The sequence below is a fragment of the Coccidioides posadasii genome, chromosome 2 (genome assembly GCF_018416015.2).
Source record: "Coccidioides posadasii str. Silveira chromosome 2, complete sequence".
NCBI classification, from domain to species: domain Eukaryota; kingdom Fungi; phylum Ascomycota; class Eurotiomycetes; order Onygenales; family Onygenaceae; genus Coccidioides; species Coccidioides posadasii.
In genome coordinates this window covers 425,809-447,383 of record NC_089408.1, presented here as the reverse complement: position 1 = coordinate 447,383, position 21,575 = coordinate 425,809, and the positions used below count along the sequence as shown (strand labels likewise).

The window sequence follows — 21,575 nt, the reverse complement described above, 5'->3', positions numbered from 1 at the left end:
CCCCCTCACAGAGATGATATATTCTGGGGTTATACGGAGTTGCGACGGCATCCCGTATGGTTTATCCCGTACTTACCGGAGTTGAAAAATGTATAAGAACTTTGCCGTCAAATCCTTTCGAGACAACTAATGCCCGAAAGGTTGGGCGATGGTTCTCGACTTCCTTACGTTATTTAAAAAAAAAGAAAAAAAAAAAAAAAAAGAGGAATTTTTTTCTTCAAGGCCTAGATGGCTTAGGTAGCATTCAAATATGGACTTAGGTCATGAGCGATAGCACCATTATAGTTAGGTACGGAGTATACAACTACGCCATCAAACTGGGATCCAGAAACACCGAACTCCAACCCGCCCAGCTCGAAAGCAAATATCAAGAACATTTAGAGAATATTCGGCATCCTTAATCATCGCATCTCACCCGTTGTGACCGCCGGTTTGTCGATTCAAAGTGCAGTTATTCGTTTACGATAACAACTCGTCAATATATGCCTTCTCCCGGGCAACTCCTCGCGCTTCGTCCTTGAGTAGCACGGCAAGGACTTCTATAGGTGGATTCAGATCCAACGTGTGCGCTCGGCGCCAGCGTTTTATTCTTGCAATACCGATGCAAGGCTGCGAGAATTTGGCTTTAGCGATTGGGTTCAAAAAACATAAGAAACCAGAATTGGGGGGAGGATATGTGAAGGCTTTACCCCGTATTGATTTGATAAATCGAAATGTCGGAGGATCTTCTCGTGTATGCTTAGACCTTCTTGGTGCACTGCAGAATCAATCCGGGTCGCAGTTAGCATTGCTTTGTAGAGCAAGTTCCTATTCCTCTTGAAGAGTTGCGCATGCCGTGTATTTCAAAAGAAAGAACGGCCGCCGGAACGATTATCATGCAGCGGAAGAGAGTAACTGATGCGCATACCTCTGGGCGCGCTCATCTTCGCCTCCTCCGCCTCCCAATACCGCCGTATATCCTCCTCCGTCAACGCCTCCGCCTTTTTATCCTCGGCTGACTTGGGTGCTTGGAGTTGCACGCGGGCTTGCTCGCGAACGACATTCTCGGATTTTGATGATGCTGCGATAGGCTGTGCGGGTACGGCCACTTCCTGTTTGGCGACGTCCGCGACGAGGGTGGGCGCGGCTGGCGATGGGCTCTTCGAGACGCCCTTGCGGCCGGGGAGTTCAGGTTCAGCGGTCGGTGAGGGAGAGGAGATGTCTTTGAGGTGTTTGGAGGATGGGCCAGATGTGGGCTTTGAGATGCGTGATTTTGTGCCGAAAGAGAGGGTCTGTTGGTGTCTGGTGGAGGCGGGGTTGCCAGAGCGGCGGCGGGTGGGTGGCATGGTTGCGTCTCTTGGTGGGTGAGAAAGAAACTTGGGATATGGCGATTGATGAGGGCACGTAGATGCGAACGAATACTTCTTTCTGAACTATCAGTTGATTCTTGTCCCGGTTGTGAAAAAGGGTTTTTCGTGGTCCGGCTGCTTGGACGGTTTGCTGCCTGCTCGTATTCTGGTTGCCCATGGCAACCAGCCCTACAACACCGAGCTTCGCCTTCTATCCCGCCCTGAATCCCAGGTTGAAAGCTCTTTCGAGTGAGCGTTTGAGCCGAAGAAGGACGAAATTTTACGGGTCTAAGGTTGAGATAGATACTGTTAATGTTCGCTATAAGGCTTGAAGCTGGCTGCTTCGGTGGCTTTATTTACAAATTCGGCCTTGGCTGGAACTTGAGCGCTTCCGACACGATCTCCACCATCTCCACCACCTTCTCTTCCTCCAATCGTCTGCCGACAAGCTGCAGGGAGACGGGCGCCCCGTGATAGAACTCCGGATCATAGTCATCCTGGACTGCTTGGTCTCTGCTGCTGAGAGCTTTCCAGTCGCTGCCTCGCTTGAGATCAACAGACTTGTCGGCATATGTGACTGGGAATGTGCAGCCAGGAAGGTCTGTCCGTTTTTTCATTCAGTCAGCTCTTGATCCATCGACTGGCATCACCGGAAAGTTAAACATACCGAGCAGATTTGCGACTCCCGTGTAGCCTACATAATCCACCGTTTCTCCCAGTCCCAGGCGGGCAGCAGCCGCTGCTGCGACTGGGGTGATAATGCAGTCCATTGGCCCAGCTGTGGCCGTTTTGGTCGCGAGCCAGCGATCAAGGTAGTCCTTCTGAAGCTGATTTCTCCTCAGGATCATTTCCCGCAGCTTTTCGGGGCCCAGTTTTCCACCGGAGGACTTCCCGCCAGCAAACATTCTCTGCATGGCGCCGTAGAGGGGCTCCTGGAAGGCCTGGAGGTTTGGCATGATGGCCGAGGAGCCCAGTTCATCGAAGCCTTCTGCAAGGAGATTCATGATTTCCCGGTGGGCAATTGGTTCCCTGAAGTATCCAAAAACTTTAGCTGGCGTTAAAGCATAAAAACAGAGATAAGCTGTTTACCATTCAAAAACATCATGTCCAGCATCTTGCAAGGCTGTCTTTACCATTTCCAAAGCTCTCTCAACGGGCGGATGGCAAGTGATAATGGTATCATTGTTTCCTAGCACACCGATTCTCAATTTTCGTCCCTTGGGCTGGATGACATCTTTCTTCCAGGGCATGGGAACGATCTTTGGGTCATAATTCCAGGGTGCCGCTTCCTCTGAGAGAACGGACTCACAGAACAGTTTTATCGATCGTAGTGAAGGTGACATCGGTCCGCAGACACCGTTGACGAAATCCTGGCCTGGAATACTGGGCCTGCCTCCCCAAATTGGGAGGCGCCCAAAGGATGGTTTTAGTCCATATAAATGACAGAAAGCGCTGGGGATTCGAATGCTGCCACCGATATCAGTGCCCACTCCAAGAGGAGAGGCTCTCATGGCCATGATGGCACCTTCGCCTCCAGAAGAACCGCCCGGAGTAAGGCCTTTATGGATGGGGTTCCGCGTTTCACCCCATACTCGGTTGGATGTTTCGGGCATCATCATAGCCGTTGGGACGTTGGTTTTGACATAGAATACTGCACCCAGGTCTTTGAGGATATGCACTAAAACTGATTCTTTGTCGGTGGGTTCGTTGGCGTATAACGACATTCCAATTGAAGAGGGATGCGGGGGAGTGATAAAGTTATCTTTCAACGACAACGGCAACCCGTGGAGGGGGCCAATGGTTTTGTTATTCTTCGCGAGATATTCATCCAGATACCTGGCTCGTGCCAGCCCTTCACGGAAGAGGACTTCAGTCACACAGTTTGTCTGCCATCTTCTTGTTAGATATATTGATCGACGAGTTCACAGACACCAGGTTTATCAAGGTTATACCAGCTTCTGGGCAATTACTGCAGCCTTGCAGAATGCATTTGTCGCTGCCACCGAAGTTAAACTTCTGCTTTTGATCCGTTGAAGAAGCGTCTCGGCGTCCGAGTTGATGATCTCAAGCTCTTCGGCGGATAGCAGCCCAGAGGTCTTGGGGAAGGATCTCAGATCTCGTGGTAGGTCTTCTTCCCTGACATCGGGGACCTTGAAGAAGGCATTGATGGCATCATCACGCCTCTTTTGGGCAATGGCCGAGATTTCTTTGTATGTCTGAGGCATGGCTGCGAAGCTAGGATAAATACTATATCAAATCACGATGTTGTTGCTTGCATTTGAAATGAATACACGCCATTTTCCTTGGACGGACAGTGGCACGACCAGCAGGCTTATATCATTCCGTTCCTGGCCATTTGACTAGCAGGGTTGCATACCACGGCAATTCGCATGAGGGGCAGCTGGAGAGGGGGAAACAATGGATGATGTTTAGCTGTCCTGCGCTTGTGGAGAACCCCAGAATTCTGGTTTGTCCCAGTGCATTCAGCGGAAGTTGAGCGGATATGACGGGACGCCTCTAATTGGTAAAGCAGAGCCTAGCCTCGGTGTTTGGTTGCTTGGGCTCCCGGATATCGGCCCCGATTAGCTCTGGCTGAAAGGCGCTCACTTGAGATTCGTAATTGTGTCCAAACCTAAATCTAGACTCCTTTGATCTCGATTGCACGGCTGCTATATGTATGTATGTACGGGATGAACAGTCCTTCTGCTGCAGTTTACCCCTCTCGGCGATGTGGATGGAAAGTGTATTCGCGGAGTTCGCAGAGGTAAATAGAGAACCACCGGCCGAGTGACAGCGGAATATTTCCTTCATCCTACGGGGCTACTCCGTACCCAGATACAATCGTTGCGATTGCCTTATCCGCCTCTCTTCCGTACACTTCATCAAGCTACAAGCTGCGACGGTGTCTGCACGTTTGAACTAAGTAATCAATTTATGATATTGGCTGGAGTTCGGTTGATATTTTGACATGGCCGACTTTCAGCTAACAAATCTGCTCCCGGGGGACCTTTGGTTTTTGCAACTGCCTGGCCAGGCGACGAGCCACTCCCGTTCCCTGCTCGAAAAGCCTGCCTTGCAATCCCGTTCAATGTCGTTGCCTCGATCATGGCCTCGGTAGCTGCTGCTGCGCCATAATCAGTGACTGCGTTGTTGATAACTGGATAGAAAGCCAAGCACCAATGATGAATGATTTCGTAGCAGCTGGTAGCTAAGCATCCGGTCATTGCATCCCGACCGCGATACGTGACTTGGTGGATATGAACCGTGCGCCTATAAGCGACCTACAATAGATTCCTTTGAATTCCAATCTTTCCCTGGGGGGTGTTTACATATTTCAGAATACTTTATTTTTTGATTGATCATACCTCCAAATCCACCAAGTCGCGCATCGGGATCGGGATGCAATGAACCGGCTAAATGTGTCTCCTGCAGCAAAAAAGGCGAAAGCCGAGGCTCTGTCACCAAGCCACAGCGCGTGGCGTCATTGGCCGCTCGACGCGAACCTGGACAGATTTCGCGTTGAGGCAGGAATCGAACTCCCCGAAGACGGGACTTTTCGCAACACAGACCGTATGTTGATGCTGAGATAAATTTCATCTGAGCGACGTACCATGAGTCGCAAGGCTTCTGAGCAGGCTTTAGCCAATCTACTTCCCACTCTTGCTGAATCTTTGCCTGACGAGCTAGTCGAACTGGCTGCGTATTTACTGGCGCAGTCACGTAGCTATGGAGGTAGTTTGAAGCCTGAGGAGGAAATTGCGAGACCTTATGCGTGTGCAGAAATTGCTTGCAAGAGGTTTGTTTCCACATATCTGTTATGTCGATTTATTACGTGACTGAGAACTAATCAAGCCCTCTCTCTGTTTTTCTGTAGGTTGAGCAAGTCGTTGAAACTCCCTCCGAGAACCAGCCGTCCGCCATGTCCCCCAAGAATATACAAGAAATTGTTCGCATACCTAGAGCAATTGCTTTCGCAATCATCCACGGCAGCTAAACGGCAGGAGAAGGATAAGGTCCAGCCACAGCCAAGGCGAAGTACAAGAGAGCGCCGTGGAGGCCCAGTTACGCCTTCAAAAACGGAGGCTAAAAGCTTCGTGACTCCATCCAAGTCGACTGAGACAGCTAGAATAGATAAGACAACCGCGATTCAATCCAGACTGTCCACAATAATCCAAGATGCACCTTCATGGACGATGCCTACAATCCGGAATATCTGCAGGGCTCTTACCGCGTCGCTGTCAAGATTAGTCCCCTCCGCTCCGCCAAAAGTGTCAACGTCTTTTCCTCCGCATATGTTTGCGGGATTATCATCGGTATTATGCTTCGCTGAGAGGACCCTGTCCGACGACAGCCAAGATCTTGATCCGAACCATATACGATTGCTCTCTGCAGTTTCGGACCATTCTCAACCGGAAGAAACTTCATACCGTGAGAACATGATAACACTTGTAATAGCAATATATTTCCTCGTCGTTGTGCGAATGCTTGGGCTGGGACGCGATGAGAACCCTCACCCTGGCAGCTCGAACCGACGCGAACTTGATATGGATATGTTCAATGATCTAGCCACAGCTGCTCTTGCTAGCGAAGGTCTACCCGCCGACCAGACCCTGCTGGACAACGTTCATGTGTGGGTCAGAACGATTATTATGCGTGACTGGATGAATGGAAATGAGTGGTTTGAAAACATTCCTGTCGCCGATCCCAATCGCGGCCAAGGAGGAGCCGGAGCAGAAAATGATGGGTCTGGAGGGAATTCGGGGGATAATGATGACGAGGAAGACGGCATTATTAGTCCAAAGAAGCGGAGATTGATGAATCGTTACGTTAGAAAAGTGACGCATCGCTCTCTACGGGACATTGATAACCAGCGTCCAAAATTGCTGCCCGGCTTGGGAACCATGATGCATGATCGGGTGGATTGGTTGAGTGAGGGTAAAAAGGATGAGTATGTAACCTGGAAAGAGGGAACTATGAAGCGGATACGGGAGATCGAGAGTGCTGCAGTCACAGCTTAGTTGGCCTATATGCCATCGCAGGGACCGCTTGTCTGTATGTACATGCCTAGCAAGTTGACACGAACCGGCCATGCAGAACAATATGTGCTTAATACCAGATACTTCTTGTTCGGTGATGTGGGATTTCTTCTTTCCCGTCGTTTTCCACTTCCTTCATCCGATCGTACAGTAGGAAGTCGATCAAAATGGCATTAACACCCATGGGTTTCTCTTCCCCACCCTCTTCTTCATCGTCACCTCCAAGATCCCGCGGTTCGAGGTTGTTACGCTTCTTCTCTTCCTCCGCCAAATTCATGTCTAACGCCTCAACGGACTGCGATCCCGAGGTAGATAACGACGATCCTTCCGCATATGCACCAGCCTTCGCAGCAGCATGGTTCCTCATGATCATCTGACGGATCAGTTCCACGCACCAGATACTAGCCCCACGCAACTCTATCTCCCACTTGTCGCCGCTCGGAATCAGCTTTAGCTGGCGGATGTGACTTTCTAGCCGGGGGGAGTACAACAGACAGCCTAATTGGTGAAGCATCTGCGGGACGCGATAATCTGCAAACATCGTTATTTTATCAATGTCGTTGAATTTACCGTACTTTCTGCCCCGGAAACAGGCCCATATATCTGCGACTAGAATCTGAGCGCGTTTGTAGAAGCGTACGGTTTTGCCTTCGAAGGTTGCTTCATCACGGAAGCAAGTAAAATTTTCTGCTAAAAGGTTTACCAGCGCGGCAGCGGAATTGTTTGCTTCTTCAATGCAGTTGACGAAGCTGCAATCATATTCCTGTCGTTCTCCAAATTCAGAAAGTGAGGGAAATAAAGGTCTTCAATGGCCACCTACATCACAAAGAATTCGACCCGCTTCGCGGAGACATGCTATCCGCTCTTGCAAGAGTGGAATTTCTTCGTCTGTCGCAGACCGGAAGACATGCTTTATGACGTCTTCCGTGCATTCTTCTGCATTTTGCCAGAATTCAGGGCTCGTAATTGGGATCTCTGCAAGTTTCAGCAAATCCGTGAGCCGCAGAAGAACTAGGATCTCAATGAGTTACCTTCATCCAAAGCTCTTTGTAGTGCAGCAACAAGGCTCCAGTAGCCGGTCCACCGCTTTCCACGATAATCTACGGCAAAGCGTTTAGACTCATCCTTCTCGGCGGACCAGAAGCTAAAGTTTAACAGATCCATTGTAAAGATAAAATCAACGGTCTTCTCGTTCTTTTCCTTTGGATGCAACTCGTGTGATGCCCATGTCTTAGTGGAATAAGATCTCTCCTGCATCATCTGCCATATTGTCTCTGCTGCTTCTTTTGTCTTTGCAGGAGAAAGCGCAACGTCGATGGCGTTGTCGAAAACGTATTGGGCGCCTTGCAGCACTTTGGTCTCAGCCGGCGCGTTTTTGGGTGGGCCGCCCAAACTCAGGGACTGGCGGAGGAGCTCGAGGAGCTCTGGGTCCGCTTCGTCATCAGACATTCTGACGGATATGTATTAAGGGTATCTACAGGTAGCTCAATTGTCTCGCGGGAAAGGGCAGGAAATGGACCTTTCCATTTGCACAGAATGGATAGTAACTAAAAATGAGTCACGATGAACAGGAAATAACTACTAGAGCACAGACATCAAAGAAACGCTCAAAGCAATTTCTATCAGGACAAAGAGTCAAAATGAACGGAAACCAAGTCAATAAAAGAGAAAGACAGGAAAGGTGAACAATTGTTCAGGAAAAGGTTGATATCCCAGGCTGCCTGTTTCGGGATTTGATGCTGCTGCTTTTAAGTTCAGATCATGTCAGCACAACAGCCGCCGGAGCCGCCGTTGACGCACCGCAAGAAACAAAGCACAAGATGGCCAGCAGGGAGGGGCCGGCGCACGATCTCAGGCTTTCTGCCCTTTAATTAGTGATAAAGGTCAATTGGCTTGGGGACTATTAGTAGGATATTTGCTGGGAGCAAGGTGTTTCTATAGTTAGGTCGAACATCCGCAATTCATTCTCAGACCTCGATGGTCTCGTGCTCAGCACTTGAAGGACTTGAAAGATTAGGAACCCTCATTCTGGGAATCGGGGATAACCCAACAGTTTATCTTATCCATAGCCCTTTGCTGGAGGTTACTTTTAGAGAAAAAAATCCAGAGTAGCCCTGATATAAATGTCGCATAAGTGTGCGTGCCTCCCACAACCACATTGTCTCTGAGGTAAGTAGTTTGTAGTTAAGAGGATTCACGCAAGTGTGTCGATGTGAGAGCCACTAGTTGGTTATCCAAACAGGAACACAATGCAAAGTGTTGACATTAGAGCCAGTCAGCTTGTTAGATCGGTTGGCCCTGTGAAGCAGCCCAGTGTTTTTCTTGCATTGTGAACCCATTCTTATTTATTTAGCTAGTAGGGTCGGACTTCAAGGCTCGCTGAATCTCCCTCCCAACAACAACTCTAAGCGCCACACTCCCCTGGCTTTTTTTTCTTTTCTTTTCTTTTCTTTTTTTCTTTTTTTCAGTCAAAAGAGAGCTATCCTATGAATTCTATGGATCTGCCTATCCAGCTCTACCTCTAGTCGACGTGTATCTTAGCCAGATACCTTTTTCTCAAAGATGTCGCAGGCCGACACGGCACCAGGGCCACGAGACAAACACCTCAGGCAGTCTCTCGGCACTTTATCGTCGAACATCCGGAAGGTAGGCTGAGCAATGAGCGCGAATGTGGTGATAAGTCAATGCTGATGCCAATTCTTTGCTATAGTCTCGCGTACTCCTCGTCGGTGCTGGCGGAATCGGGTGCGAACTCTTAAAGAACCTTCTGCTGACGGGATTCGGCGAGGTTCATATAATCGACCTCGACACGATTGACCTATCTAATCTGAATCGCCAGTTTCTCTTTCGGCATGAGCACATAAAGAAGCCTAAAGCCTTGGTATGCCTCGTCGCCGGCGCGTTTCCCGGGAACTCTTACGGCTGACTTTCATGCTCTACACGACAGGTTGCAAAGGAGGTAGCGAGCAAATTTCGCCCGCAAGCAAAACTGGAGGCATACCATGCCAATATTAAAGATAGTCGGTTCAATGTCGAATGGTTCACGTCTTTCGATATCGTTTTCAACGCTTTGGATAACCTGGATGCCCGACGACACGTCAATCGCATGTGTTTAGCAGCAGACGTACCGTTGATCGAGAGCGGGACGACCGGGTACAACGGGCAGGTCCAGGTCATAAGAAAAAGTCGCACCGAATGCTATGATTGCACCAGCAAGCCGGTCCCTAAATCTTTTCCAGTTTGCACGATAAGGAGCACGCCAAGCCAGCCTATTCACAGCATCGTATGGGCGAAGAGCTATTTACTGCCAGAGCTTTTTGGGACATCTGAGGATGATGTTGAGATGGACCATTCAGAGGACTCTGAGAATGCCGAAGAGATCGCAAACCTCCGACAGGAAGCGCAGGCCCTCAAAGAGGTTAAAAATTCGATGGGGTCTTCGGATTTTGCCAAGAAGGTATTTGAGAAGGTGTTCTCTCAAGATATCGTAAGACTACGCAGCATGGAAGAAATGTGGAAGAGCCGGAAGGCCCCTGAGCCTCTTTCATATGAATCTTTGGAATCTGAAGCTAGTTCGGTTGACTCGCTTATATCCACTCAGGACCAAACGACCTGGAATTTGGTTGAAAACTTTGCTGTCTTTAAAGACAGTACTGAGCGTTTGGTCAAGAGATTGAAGACCCTGCAAGCAGAAGTCCCAGAGGGGCCGCCTCCAATCGTGACCTTTGACAAAGATGATGTCGATACGCTTGATTTTGTTGCTGCCGGTGCCAACCTTCGCTCCGCGATCTTTTCAATCGACTTGAAATCTAAATTCGAGATTAAGCAAATGGCTGGAAACATTATCCCAGCGATCGCTACAACTAATGCCATGACAGCTGCACTCTGCGTTCTACAGGCGTTCAAGGTTTTGAAGGATGACTATGAAAACGCAAAAATGGTATGACGTTCGTGCCCCACAACCTTTTGGTCTATACTAAATACTTCTTAGATTTTCCTTGAGCGGTCTGGAGCTCGAGCTATCAACACAGATACCCTCAAACCGCCTAACCCAGAATGTCCAGTTTGCTCCGTTGCCCAGGGAAAAATATTCGTCGATCCGGATAGGGCCACTTTAAATCATCTAGTCGAGGGCGTCCTCCGGCTAAAGCTAGGCTATGGCGAGGAATTTTCAATCAGTAACCAGCTTGGAACCATCTATGATCCTGATTTAGAAGATAATTTGCCGAAGAAACTAAGCGAACTCGGCGTGGAGAAAGATAGATTTGTTACTGTGATTGATGAAGAGGACCAGCGACCCAAAGTTAACTTGGAATTGCTTGTTGCTGAACGGTAAGAGCCCAGTATATTACTGTTTTCTTGATCATCATTTTCTTTCCCCCGCATGAGAAGCCTTTGGGCACTGACGGGTTTTAATAGACGGGCTCCTGAACAAGAGTCACCAATATCTCTCGAGACTGAAGTCACCATCCCGACTAAACCCAACGTGCCTGCACCAGAAGTCACCACAAATGGTGCGGCGGAGCAGACCAACGGTACGCCAGGCAAAAGAAAACGAACTGCAGAGGAAGCAGAGCTCGAAAATGGCGATCCTCTAGCTAGGAAAGTTGCGAAAATCGACACGAATGGCGGCGACATCAATCCGATTGTCCTAGATGATGATACAGGCGCGATTCTAATCGATGATTAGTCCCTTCTAGTACCATTAATCAACCCCACGCAACTCACTGCTTAAACCGTTCCCCTTTGATCGGTGAGATACCAACCCGGTCGAATCGGACATCCAACCCATCCGTTTCCAAGACGAGCGGTATCCTTTCTACCATTTTTTTCATCAATCTTTTGATGTGAACCAATTAATCACTGTCGCAAAAAGCTCTTCTAGATTCTATGTCATCATATCTTGCTATTGGTGTTCTGTTTTTCATATTCCTGTACATACATGGGAGGATATGTGAGGTCAATGGGGATTTCCGGCGCAAAACTATACGGGTGATAAAGCTTTGGCTCGAAGTCGTTGGCTCTCTGTGTTGCATTTCTGCATTGCTCTGGATGGAACAGGACTTGTTTTTCTTCTCTTTTCCTTTTTTTATTTTTGTCTATTTCTCGCGATCGGACGGAAATATGACGCGACACATTGTAACTGTATCTTTTGCACGTTCTGGCTATTTTCGGCCTCAGTATGATCCTTCTCGTCACCCTTCTACATTTTTCTTACAGAGCACTTAGTCCACCGTCGAGATTTAAAACGCAATTGTTGGCGTACTGGTTTGTTGCCAGGAAAAGGGCTGCATCGGCGACCTCCTCGGACGTGCCGAATCTCTGAAGTGGGACGGACAACCGTGCTTCCTCGCGGATTTGGGGACTCAGCTCTGAACTAGATTGTTAGCAACATTTTCTTGCTTTGTCTATCTTTCTCTTTTCCCCCCCTAGTGTGCTGGATTATAGAATGGGCATCATGGGGGGGCATGACTTGTTTTAATAATGTGTATTAAGAAATTGTAATACAACACCATCATTTGGCTAAGAACATACCGTCAAGCATCTTTGTCTCGATGTAGCCTGGGACAATGACGTTTGCACGGAGTCTGACGCTGTGTCTGGACGCCGCAGCTTCTGCTACAATTGCACGTGTTAGAGCAATCACTCCGGCCTTAGTGGATGCGTATGTAGCTGCTCCGATGCCTCCCTTCACGGCATGAAGGGACGATATGTTAATTATGCATTTTGAGTCTCCATTGCCGCGTGATGATGGTTTACGAAGAACACGGCTAGCCATAGCTCGGCAGGCGAATATAGTTCCTCGAAGATTTGTGTTAAGCATGTCTGAGATAGCCTCGTCCTTAGCGAAAGGGAGTAGCGAAGTGTGCGAAACACCGGCAGCGTTAACAAGAATATCGACTTGGTTCTGAGGATGTCAGTAGGGAAGCGGCGAGACTGGGCCTTTGAAGCTATCTTACCATGACTTTTTTAACGTCTTCAGACCAAAATGATGGGTTTCCAACATCTCCGATGACCAAGGACACCCGATCATTCACGGACAGGTGCACTTGGGATTTGGACGCGAAGCCTCCCCATCGCTTGGACTCGGTGGTTGCGGATTCCTCTTTTTGTGCTTTTGCCGCATCTTCCTTTTTAACGGGCCGCGATGGAACTATCTCCCCTAGCCGCTCCAATGCGCTGTTCAAACGCTCCTCGCTTCGGCTGACGAGAATGACTTTGTCAGCGCCTTCGAGTAGCATACGTTGCGTTATGGCAAAGCCAATTCCTGACGAGGCGCCCGTGACCATGCATGTCGTTTTTTGTAAGCGGCCGAGGCTCTTAGAAGGTCGTGTAGATGCGCTAAAGTACTTTTCACTCCAAGTGTTAGGGTATAAGGGAGCATTATTTGCAGCGAAACAAGGAACAAATGCGTTCAATCGGGAGGCTCTGAGAGCCGCCCCGCGCAGCTGCCGGCTGCAATGGCACGAAAAGAAGAGCTTGGCCATCGAAACAAGGCCTGGCAATAAATTTCGGATGCAAGGCTCCCAGACACAGACGTCAATATTGCACCGTGTCTCTACTTCAGTCCGATTAGCACGGTACAGTAGCTTGTCATGGAGAGTACGGCGACAGATGTATTAATGAGCAAAGACTGTTAACTTAATTAACTATGTGAATTGAAAATAAAAGAGAGCCAGATATCAAATTTCAATCTTCAATTGCTAGGCGAGCCGAACGTTGGAACACCCGTTGATTGAAACGCGCGGTCTTAAGTATCTTATCAATCAATCTCCCAAACTCACGCGTTCGACGGGTCATTTAACTAACTAGTTAAACTCGCACTCGAAACAGCTTCTACCTTCAGATTTCCACCTAGCTTGGCTTCTCTCTCTTCTACTCTCTCAGATCTTTAACCCACCTTTAAAACTTGATCTACGACGCGTCGAGGACGCATATCTGCTAATGGAACCTCCCGAGTTCGTTACTCTCGTGTCGAACGATGGATTCGAATTCGTGATTTCAAGAAGTGCGGCTTGTATATCAGGAACAATACGTCGAATGCTTGATCCAGCTAGTCAGTTTCTCTCTTCAAGTTTGCTCAATTTGCGCCATGTCTGCTGCCATGCGCCCGATGCACTGCTGACTGACTATTCCTTCTGATGATAGGCAAATTCTCCGAAGCCGTGACCGGCCGATGTGTCTTCGAAGATTTGAAGTATGCCACCTTCCAACTCTACTTCCCGATGAAATGCGTTTAGCTGCGTTGGGATTCATTTAACACAGGCATTTCCTCTTCTCTAGTGGTGTCGTCCTCGAGAAGGTCTGCGAATATTTTCTCTATCACGAGAAGAATAAAGGCCAATCTGAAGTGCCCGATATGGATATACCGCCAGAACTATGTCTAGAGCTACTTATTGCGGCTGATTATCTCGACAGTGAGTGCCGAGAGCGCTTCGATTGCAAGCCCTTCTACAAAATACACCTCATCGATATTACTGCTGACGTTCTTAACTTGAAGCATAAACGGATCATGCGTTGTCGATTCTGGGAAGCTGAAGAGATATATTTGGCGTTTGATGTTAAATCTTGAGTAGAGCGATTCGATGCAGGATAGCCATGGTTTCAGCAATATGCTTCGTTGGCTTATTTAGAGAGGCTAAGATGATACATAGATCTTTTTTTCTTCAATATACCCTCTTTCGCTATCTTTATTCTGCAGCTGATTGCCCTACAGGCCACCAGCAAAGCATGCAAGACTGAAGCCCACACCTGGCATTACGTACCCTCATGTCACGTTACAATGACATAGTCCCACTCATAGCTGAGGAATACGTCTAAACGTGATGGGTATATCAAACATTTCCAGCGAGAAAGTGGCCTCGGGGGAGACTTGCGAATTCGCGTCACGCACCCTCTTGCCTCTCGAAAAATAGCTAGCGAAATACATCTCTCCATCAATCCAGCGGGAACTGCGACAGGTGTCTCGTCACGATCCGCGGCTACCAACCCGTCCCATCCTCCCCTAGTATTGCTGCTCAACAGTATCCTGGGGTCAAGCTGGTGAGTATTTCTCCCCACTGACGAATCGACCCAAAAAAAAAAAAGAAAAAAGAAAAAAGGAAAAAGAAAAAAAAAGAAATAGAGGCGGATGGTAGCAGCTGGGCCGCTTAGTCAAGCTTAACAGCGGAGGATTCCTGATGTTGTGCGTGAAAGGGGGGCGAAGCTCAACCATTTCCACAGCTATATTGCCCGCAATTACCGAAAACACTGGTGGGAATGGAGAATAATAGCAGCGTTGGAAGGGCGTCAGACAGACTTTGATCTGTCTGGGCTCAAATAGCTTATAATATATCCGGCTTGCTATCCATTTGCGGCGTTCCATCCTCTCTGTGTTAAGTCTTTGTTTTTTTTTGAACGGCCGGAAACCAGTTATTGTATCATCGTAAAAACCACTTGATAGTCTTCAGTTCGTAGGCATATATCAAGCTGATTGGATCAAGCCGAAAGCAAAGGCGATTCATCTATCGTCCTCCCTTCTTCCCTGGCGGCCTCCTACCACCTTTGCCGCCAGGGCCTATGGTTGCTAATTTCTGCTCGTACAGCGGCTCCTTGCAGAAGCCAGCATCCGCAACTCTCAAATAGCTGACGACTCCCTGGTCAACAATACCAAGGATAACGTTCCGCCATCCATGTCGCAGCCGCATGTACATTAGACGATCCAATTTTTCACCGCGCGGGGGTGTTAACGGTGTACTTGCTAAGAGGGAGCCGAGTTCTGTAAGCGACGGTAGGGTGGGATGTGTTCGGGCGTTTATTACAGCAAGGCGGAAATCTGGTGTGCCCGGGAGGGATTTGCGAAACGGGGTTGAAGGCTTGTAGACATTGAACGCAAGGCGGTAAGGCGAGGTTGAATGGGCAATTGACGATATAATTTTCGGGTCTGAATCTGGGATATCCGGTTTAAAGCCTGGAATGATCGAGAGGGCACGATAGATGTCGTCTAGTTCGTCAAGTTAGTTTCGAAACATAATGTAAAAGGGACTTCCGCGACACACTGTAACTTCTGTAAATTCCCAAGCCTATCACCGGCCCATGGGCGGTAGAACATGCCGATTGTGAATTGATAATAGAATAGAAAAGGCGCGATAAGCGTCCTAAAAGACCCGGCTGTGGTTCAGTGGATACATCCCCCATTCCCTGGTCAGTCTCCGCGGTTTCCGGTATTTCAGAATTGTTCTCTTCCCACCCTTCTGCACGAATAACGACATATCCACCTCTTTTTAATCCCGCGTATACGGTATAGCGTTCTATGGACAATCCTCCACGTCCAATAAAGCACGCATAGGCTGCTTGCAAACTCATCGGAACACCTTGCTCCATAGCATCTGCGGCATCAATCATTCTTTTGCTCTCGAACGATTCTACTGGCCATCTAATGTCCATACTTCCGCGTTCCAAAAGGTATAACGCTTCTTCCGGCAACAGCCACATTCTATTGAACTGATCTGCTTGGCCCATTGCTCTGAAATATTGGCCACGAGGATTCGGGACGCACACGCAAAGGTCAGCCCCGCGGGGTCGGTAGACCTGCCTGTCCACATCCTGCTTAGTTGGAGCGCTCAAATTACCCTCGTCCTCGCCTTCTGGAAATCCGATCTCAGCATCCGTTTCCGATAATGCTTTATCCGGCCGTGACGCTACGGGTTCCAGGATTCCATCTGGACAGAAGATGCCCACAACTTTATTCTTGGGATTATGCAACCGGGGAAAGACGAGTGCATTGTGCATAGCATCCCGGGATGCCGCAAGCGTGTCTGCTTGGTGAAGGGTAGGGTTTGGTTCAAAGTCCTTTTCTCCACGGCGCGGCAGGGTTTGCTGGGTAGGATCGGAAAAGCTGAAGTGCCTTTGTGTCAGAAATAAAGACGAAAACCATTGGAGAGAGATTAACTTACAAAGAGACGTTGTTCAGAAAGCGGAAATCTTGAGTCTCGTCAGAGACGTCGTGATCGATGCTGGAGGAGGGATCCACGGAGGAAGGTCGCAACATGCCGTCTTCGTCTGCGTCGGCCATTTTCTCAAGCTTACGTATAGGGAGTAGGAGATCAACTTAACTGCCTAAGTACCTCGTGCAAACCGGTTGTAACTTGGAAGCGCAATTCAGTTTGGTTGGACTCTGAAAACTCCCTGTGATTGATAAGATAACTAACGATCAATTCGCATCCTTGGCTTCTCGGTACGGAGTAACTAAACATCAACTACGGAGTAGTTAACTAAGTAGCTAGCGCCTAGACGCGCGGCAACTCAAGCCTGTGTCGGGGGCGAGTTACTGAGGCACGTTGCAGCCGTTGCGGTGCGGCGATTAGGCCCGGCGGGGCGTTGCGAGCTTATTTTTGCCCCTCGTCGGACCCCTCAGCGCTGCTGCTTCTGACATCTGTCCTTCACGACCCAGGAACCTGTCAAACGATCTCTTTTCCTCTAATCCAGCTATTGAACCTCGATGCAACATTTCTATCCACAAAACACCTCGACTAGTTATTGCACCAGCAGTCCGATATACCTGTATCTAAATGACTTCTCCTCGCCCATCCACCGTACTGATTGAACAAGCAAGTTCCTTTACAGACCCCATTGAGCGATGAAAACTTCTATGCTACTGTTATCTAACCCAAAGCCCGCTTTTCTGCGGTCAAAAAGATTTCAAGAAACTTAGCGAACACACGTGCTTCATTCGGGCCCAATTCACCGCAGTATCGTGCTGTACTGGACGTGCTACGGGAATGCATTGCGGAAGCTGAAAGTTCGCGGAGTACGGGGATGGTAGCACCAGCGAGCTCGAGGTCTGTAGCAAGGACGATAGATGCGGAGATACAGGTGGATCAGTTGCGTGTTTTGTTGGAAAGGGAGCTTAAGATCGTCGAGCAATAATCGCGGAATTTCAGCCAGGAGACCCCGAGTTGAATACACACTAATGCAATGATGAATCCTACATATAATAGTCACGAGTTCATGACGGACGAAAGTCCTGATTTTCGTAGTCGTTCACGAGTTTGATATATTTCGTTTTCTGCTGGCGATCTAGTTATCGTATGTACACACCTTCAACAGAACAAGGGCCATGCAACGATTCGATTATTAATGAGTACGTGTTCCCATCGTCTTTGACTCCCAAATTGCAGACTGTGGCCTTAACTACATCCGGCAAATCGGACTAGGCGGCCTCGACCAGTATTTGCCTCGTGCTACAGCATCGTACAACGGGCCCATTACCACCTGTTCAAGCTCCGCTTCCTGTTTATCCCGGACCGAGTTCAAGAAATTGCCCTGCCGTCCCCGTCTACCCATATGCACAAAAAGATCTTTTAATCCCTTTATACGAGTAAGCGGCTCGACAATTCGCTTATACACTTCGGGCATGGCGACATCGTGCTGTAGCCGATTTTCCACATCGACGTCGAGCGCCTGTCCACATGACCTCTCGGTACACTCCAGATAGAGCGAGAGAACAAGGTTTGATACGTTCAAGTGTCGGGTAATATAATCAAGCCTGTCGATCCAGAGTGCTATAGACGACGATCCGGGAGCGTAGTCCTTTAGGTCGATCAGATAAGAAAACTAAAAGAGATGAACCGTATAAGATGAAGGCAGCTTTGAGGCAGATACCGTCCCAAGGGATCATCATGATGAGGGTGAAGGAACCGATTCTTAGAGAAGAACACGTGTTGTGAAAGTTCTCTTATCCTGCAATTTACCAGGAATAATGAAGCCGGGAATGTCCAACAAGGATCCCTAGAATTGTAACGGGCTCGAAATATATGGCAACCAATATATCTAATGGCCGGCCAGCCACGAATACCACAAGCCATTTCGGCACAGGTATTCAAAATATAGCCGATCCCTTTCAACCATCTAAGATCCCCGGGCGCGGAGAGACCTGCATATTCAAGAATTTTGAGCTGGAGTTCTATTGGAAGGTCCTCGAAGCGGAACGGTGGACAAGACACGATCTGCCCAAGTAACTTGGCGAACAGTCCTCTCTGTCAACGGCTGGAGCTCGCGGCTACTGGTCATTTCAAAAGCTACAGAGCATTCCTTCAAGATCGGGAGTGCGGAGAGTGTCCTCAGCATCGCCGAACCGATATGAGTATCCGTAGTGTCTAGGTTGAGTTTAAGCTCCAAGATGTTTGGTTGAATGTGTGCAGCAAGTCTATCGCAGCATCTCTTCCACTCCTCAACAACCTGTCGCCCACATGCGAGCTCATTAGACCGCGTTGGAAACCTTTCAGTGATCGGCTTGCGAATCTTTATATTAATGGAAAGAAACGTCAATGACCTTAGAGCCAAGGGGCTTAGGTTTCGCAACGCGAAGAGGGCATTGAAGGTATGCAACACCACTTTGTTTTCGGAATAAAAGGCTTGTAATGCATCATCTGCGATCTCGCGAGAAACGTAGAAGAGCTGGTTCGAAACAGGAGGACGTGGGTCGTCATCGATTTCTCTGAATGTTTTACTCTGAGCCGACCACACGAAAACAAAATACTCCGGTGGATAAGACAGTGTAACTTGGGAAGTCGATGGTATGATAAGACCTAGCAGTACATATACTTGCCGACGAATCGCATACGGCAACTTTAGGAGCAGGGGTCTTGTAGAGCTCCTGTTCTGCATATCGCTCGGGTGCTTGAAAATCGAGTTTGCCATCCCGGACTCCGTAGGATAGAAGAAAATTATGTCTCTAATACGGAGGACTTCGGAGGTCGGCTTCGATCACTGGGCATCGAAACCCCATGCGAAAGGGAACAAACTCGAAGGCGGTGAGCCCCCTTGCGGCTCCTAACTACTTAGTTTGATTAGTGAGCTCAAAACAAGGCTGGGAAAAAGTGCTGACTAAACTAATTTGGGGCTGAGCGGCTGGAAAAAGGGGAGTGTGTGTGTCGAACATAATAATAATGGCATACAGAGTATCCAGATATAGTAGCATTGCCCGTAGGCAAAATCGACATACACTCAAGAACGGTAGTAATTGCATGTGTCTTGTAAAATACCATCATCTCAACCACACTGAACAAAACATGGTCGCTGTTCATGATAAGGTCCCTATTGGGATGTGACAAGAAAGACAGCAAGGATATCGCATCCACACTTGTGAACAATAGAAGAGAATTAGGAATCAATCCGCGCCCTCCAGCTCCATAAAAAAAAAATTGCCAATGGGGGGGTCAAATAAAGCGCCTTCACTCCGTAACATTCCCAGATGCAAAACAGATTTTCCACCAGGCCCAAGAAGAAAAGTATTAATGCCAATAGGGAGAAATCCGTAAAATGCCCCGTCTGGATATTCCTTTGCCAATAGAGCAGGTAAATCTGACCCAAAAGTGGATACGTACGTATGCATGAATGAAAACAGGCTTTCTGGTTCGATGAGTAGGGTTCGCCGATAAAAGGATAAAATCGCCGACCGTTTGAGGAGTTCCAAAAATAAATCGAAGGTAGGTCATATCAAAGGCGGCGCCGGTCGGCATAGAAAGGTTAAGCAAGGTGAGGGTGGTTAGAAACGATGTGTCTATATTGCACTGCGCTCCCAAACCCCTTCGCACACTTGGTTTTCACCATGACACTTATCGCGCGTTCATACCGGAGGTAGCGGCAGAGAAGCGCTAAGCAGCTAGGTGTGATGAGACATCATAATACCGAGCCGGGCCATCACTAGGGTGTTGGTGTTAGGAGGGTCGTGAATCAGTCATAAGTCGTTCAATGTACGTTATGAAAACGGGCGGGCCGTGTTAATTTCGGTCGGATGGTCAAATCACAAGGACCAGGTGCGGGCTTGTAGTATTTCAATCTATCAACGGCTTTTTCACATTGCCCACAATCGCTACGTTGATGTAATTCAATGCGTAGGGATCGTGAGCTCGCACTATTGTTGGCAAAGGTAACATTGGATTATCGGGATTAATATGCCTGGCTTCTCTAGCTGCCTGCTCGATGGCTTCCATTTCTTCTTTGCATCCAACATGATCCTGAGGACAGACGACAATGGGCTGGCGAAGTACTATGTCTTTAGCTGAAGTTAAATGGGCCTGTAAGGGATTATCCTAGTCAGCTCGGACCTTTTCCATGAAGCATCCTTGACACGCACCTTGACCGTAAGATAATATTCGATTTTATATAGTGACGCGGTTGTGGTAAATGAAGTGACAGCATAAAATGGAAAGCCCGGTTTTGAACGCGGTAGAATGCCATCTGAATCGCGTAGGTCCCTCGCAGGGAATACCAGACCCAGATTCGTGATATACCCTGCTTCGGGCAGTTTCATACCCACGCTCTCTGACCTCTTCGCCAAGGTTTTCACTTTGCGCTGAGGCTCATCGCCCTCATGGTTGTAAATAATCTCTTCGTCGATGGTAAGGGTAAGCTTTTGAATTGTGACTTTTCGGGCTTTACTTATCCAATCTGGGTTCGGGGAAAGCTGCACATATACGCTAACAGGGTCGAGAGGTCCATATGACCACCGCGGTAACGATATTCCCAGAGTAACCAAATGGTCCGATACCTTTTGCGATGATTCGGGTCGGTTATACATCCCAAATGTTGACAAAGTATCGTATCGCGCCAACGGCACAGGAAATGCATACTTCTTCTGTTCCGACGGGCCTTGTTGAACCATAACCACCAGCTCGTACAATGTCTCTGCGGTCCGGCTGGGGAGCTGTAAGCTGGGCGGCGGTAGTCTCCGAGATGATTCCTGTCCGCCTCGGCCGAACGGTATAAATAATACGAAGGGGAGGTCCATCGCCATAATCTCTTCATGATCACGGCCCATCGGGCAACGGAAGAGGAGCATTTCTTTGCCAACGATATCCGTAATCTCTTTGCGGGGCGCCGCGAGGTGTCTCTTCGTTACTGAGTGCGCGGAGGGATGTATCGTCTCTCGTCGCTGCAGACATATTGTGACCATGGAAATGTTAACGGGTGCGGATATGCCAGCGCTGGGTCGTATCTCAACCTTTCCCTCGATGCGGGGCTTCGAACAATGGTCAGCAACGGCCATCCCAGCGACTATGCACCCGAAGCCTTGTATCGCGAACACCGGAATGAATTCAAGGGGACGGAACACTCACCAGAGTTGCTGATATGCCAGGGTAGCCGACGAGAAAGTTGCTGTTCGGAGGCCCGGACACGCGCACGAATGCGGCCATTTTTGAACCAGAGGTTCCTCTTAAGCCACCAT

At 48.6% G+C, this 21,575-nt stretch overlaps 10 protein-coding genes across 10 annotated transcripts; 3 read left to right on the top strand and 7 right to left on the bottom strand.

Annotated features, from left to right (window-relative positions):
* Window positions 1–175: 175 nt before the first annotated feature.
* Window positions 176–1,435, bottom strand: D8B26_002634 (uncharacterized protein). The gene is made up of 2 exons (XM_066123901.1): window positions 908–1,435; window positions 176–757 (listed from the first exon to the last, which is right to left on the bottom strand). The coding sequence occupies exons 1-2, from the start codon at window positions 1,323–1,325 to the stop codon at window positions 639–641; spliced, it is 537 nt and encodes a 178-aa protein (XP_065979976.1). The 5' UTR covers window positions 1,326–1,435; the 3' UTR covers window positions 176–638.
* A 191-nt stretch (window positions 1,436–1,626) lies between these two features.
* D8B26_002633 (uncharacterized protein) lies at window positions 1,627–3,780 on the bottom strand. Its single transcript, XM_003069105.2, has 4 exons — window positions 3,281–3,780; window positions 2,418–3,214; window positions 1,996–2,357; window positions 1,627–1,929 (listed from the first exon to the last, which is right to left on the bottom strand). The coding sequence occupies exons 1-4, from the start codon at window positions 3,551–3,553 to the stop codon at window positions 1,685–1,687; spliced, it is 1,677 nt and encodes a 558-aa protein (XP_003069151.2). The 5' UTR covers window positions 3,554–3,780; the 3' UTR covers window positions 1,627–1,684.
* A 1,159-nt stretch (window positions 3,781–4,939) lies between these two features.
* On the top strand, window positions 4,940–6,423 carry D8B26_002632 (uncharacterized protein; the record flags this gene model as incomplete). The annotated part of the gene is made up of 2 exons (XM_003069104.2): window positions 4,940–5,124; window positions 5,203–6,423. 2 exons carry the CDS (start codon window positions 4,940–4,942, stop codon window positions 6,344–6,346), a joined length of 1,329 nt encoding a protein of 442 aa, XP_003069150.2. The 3' UTR covers window positions 6,347–6,423.
* On the bottom strand, window positions 6,405–7,813 carry D8B26_002631 (uncharacterized protein; the record flags this gene model as incomplete). The annotated part of the gene is made up of 3 exons (XM_003069103.2): window positions 6,405–7,127; window positions 7,185–7,339; window positions 7,396–7,813. The coding sequence occupies 3 exons, from the start codon at window positions 7,811–7,813 to the stop codon at window positions 6,435–6,437; spliced, it is 1,266 nt and encodes a 421-aa protein (XP_003069149.2). The 3' UTR covers window positions 6,405–6,434.
* A 1,113-nt stretch (window positions 7,814–8,926) lies between these two features.
* Window positions 8,927–11,168, top strand: UBA2 (E1 ubiquitin-activating protein uba2; the record flags this gene model as incomplete). The annotated part of the gene is made up of 5 exons (XM_003069102.2): window positions 8,927–9,010; window positions 9,075–9,245; window positions 9,312–10,304; window positions 10,356–10,696; window positions 10,784–11,168. The coding sequence occupies 5 exons, from the start codon at window positions 8,927–8,929 to the stop codon at window positions 11,052–11,054; spliced, it is 1,860 nt and encodes a 619-aa protein (XP_003069148.1). The 3' UTR covers window positions 11,055–11,168.
* Window positions 10,992–13,113, bottom strand: D8B26_002629 (uncharacterized protein). Its single transcript, XM_003069101.2, has 4 exons — window positions 12,325–13,113; window positions 11,900–12,272; window positions 11,093–11,736; window positions 10,992–11,039 (listed from the first exon to the last, which is right to left on the bottom strand). Exons 1-3 carry the CDS (start codon window positions 12,850–12,852, stop codon window positions 11,579–11,581), a joined length of 1,059 nt encoding a protein of 352 aa, XP_003069147.1. The 5' UTR covers window positions 12,853–13,113; the 3' UTR covers window positions 10,992–11,039; window positions 11,093–11,578.
* Window positions 13,114–13,202: 89 nt separating this feature from the next.
* Window positions 13,203–15,083, top strand: D8B26_002628 (uncharacterized protein). The gene is made up of 4 exons (XM_066123900.1): window positions 13,203–13,421; window positions 13,514–13,562; window positions 13,649–13,782; window positions 13,866–15,083. The coding sequence occupies exons 1-4, from the start codon at window positions 13,310–13,312 to the stop codon at window positions 13,868–13,870; spliced, it is 300 nt and encodes a 99-aa protein (XP_065979975.1). The 5' UTR covers window positions 13,203–13,309; the 3' UTR covers window positions 13,871–15,083.
* Window positions 14,869–16,418, bottom strand: SEN54 (tRNA-splicing endonuclease subunit sen54; the record flags this gene model as incomplete). Its single annotated transcript, XM_066123899.1, has 3 exons — window positions 14,869–15,347; window positions 15,403–16,241; window positions 16,300–16,418. The coding sequence occupies 3 exons, from the start codon at window positions 16,416–16,418 to the stop codon at window positions 14,869–14,871; spliced, it is 1,437 nt and encodes a 478-aa protein (XP_065979974.1).
* A 1,118-nt stretch (window positions 16,419–17,536) lies between these two features.
* Window positions 17,537–19,045, bottom strand: D8B26_002626 (uncharacterized protein; the record flags this gene model as incomplete). The annotated part of the gene is made up of 2 exons (XM_066123898.1): window positions 17,537–17,959; window positions 18,374–19,045. 2 exons carry the CDS (start codon window positions 19,043–19,045, stop codon window positions 17,537–17,539), a joined length of 1,095 nt encoding a protein of 364 aa, XP_065979973.1.
* Window positions 19,046–20,181: 1,136 nt separating this feature from the next.
* Window positions 20,182–21,573, bottom strand: D8B26_002625 (uncharacterized protein; the record flags this gene model as incomplete). The annotated part of the gene is made up of 3 exons (XM_003069097.2): window positions 21,466–21,573; window positions 20,484–21,368; window positions 20,182–20,424 (listed from the first exon to the last, which is right to left on the bottom strand). The coding sequence occupies exons 1-3, from the start codon at window positions 21,541–21,543 to the stop codon at window positions 20,182–20,184; spliced, it is 1,206 nt and encodes a 401-aa protein (XP_003069143.1). The 5' UTR covers window positions 21,544–21,573.
* Window positions 21,574–21,575: the final 2 nt, after the last annotated feature.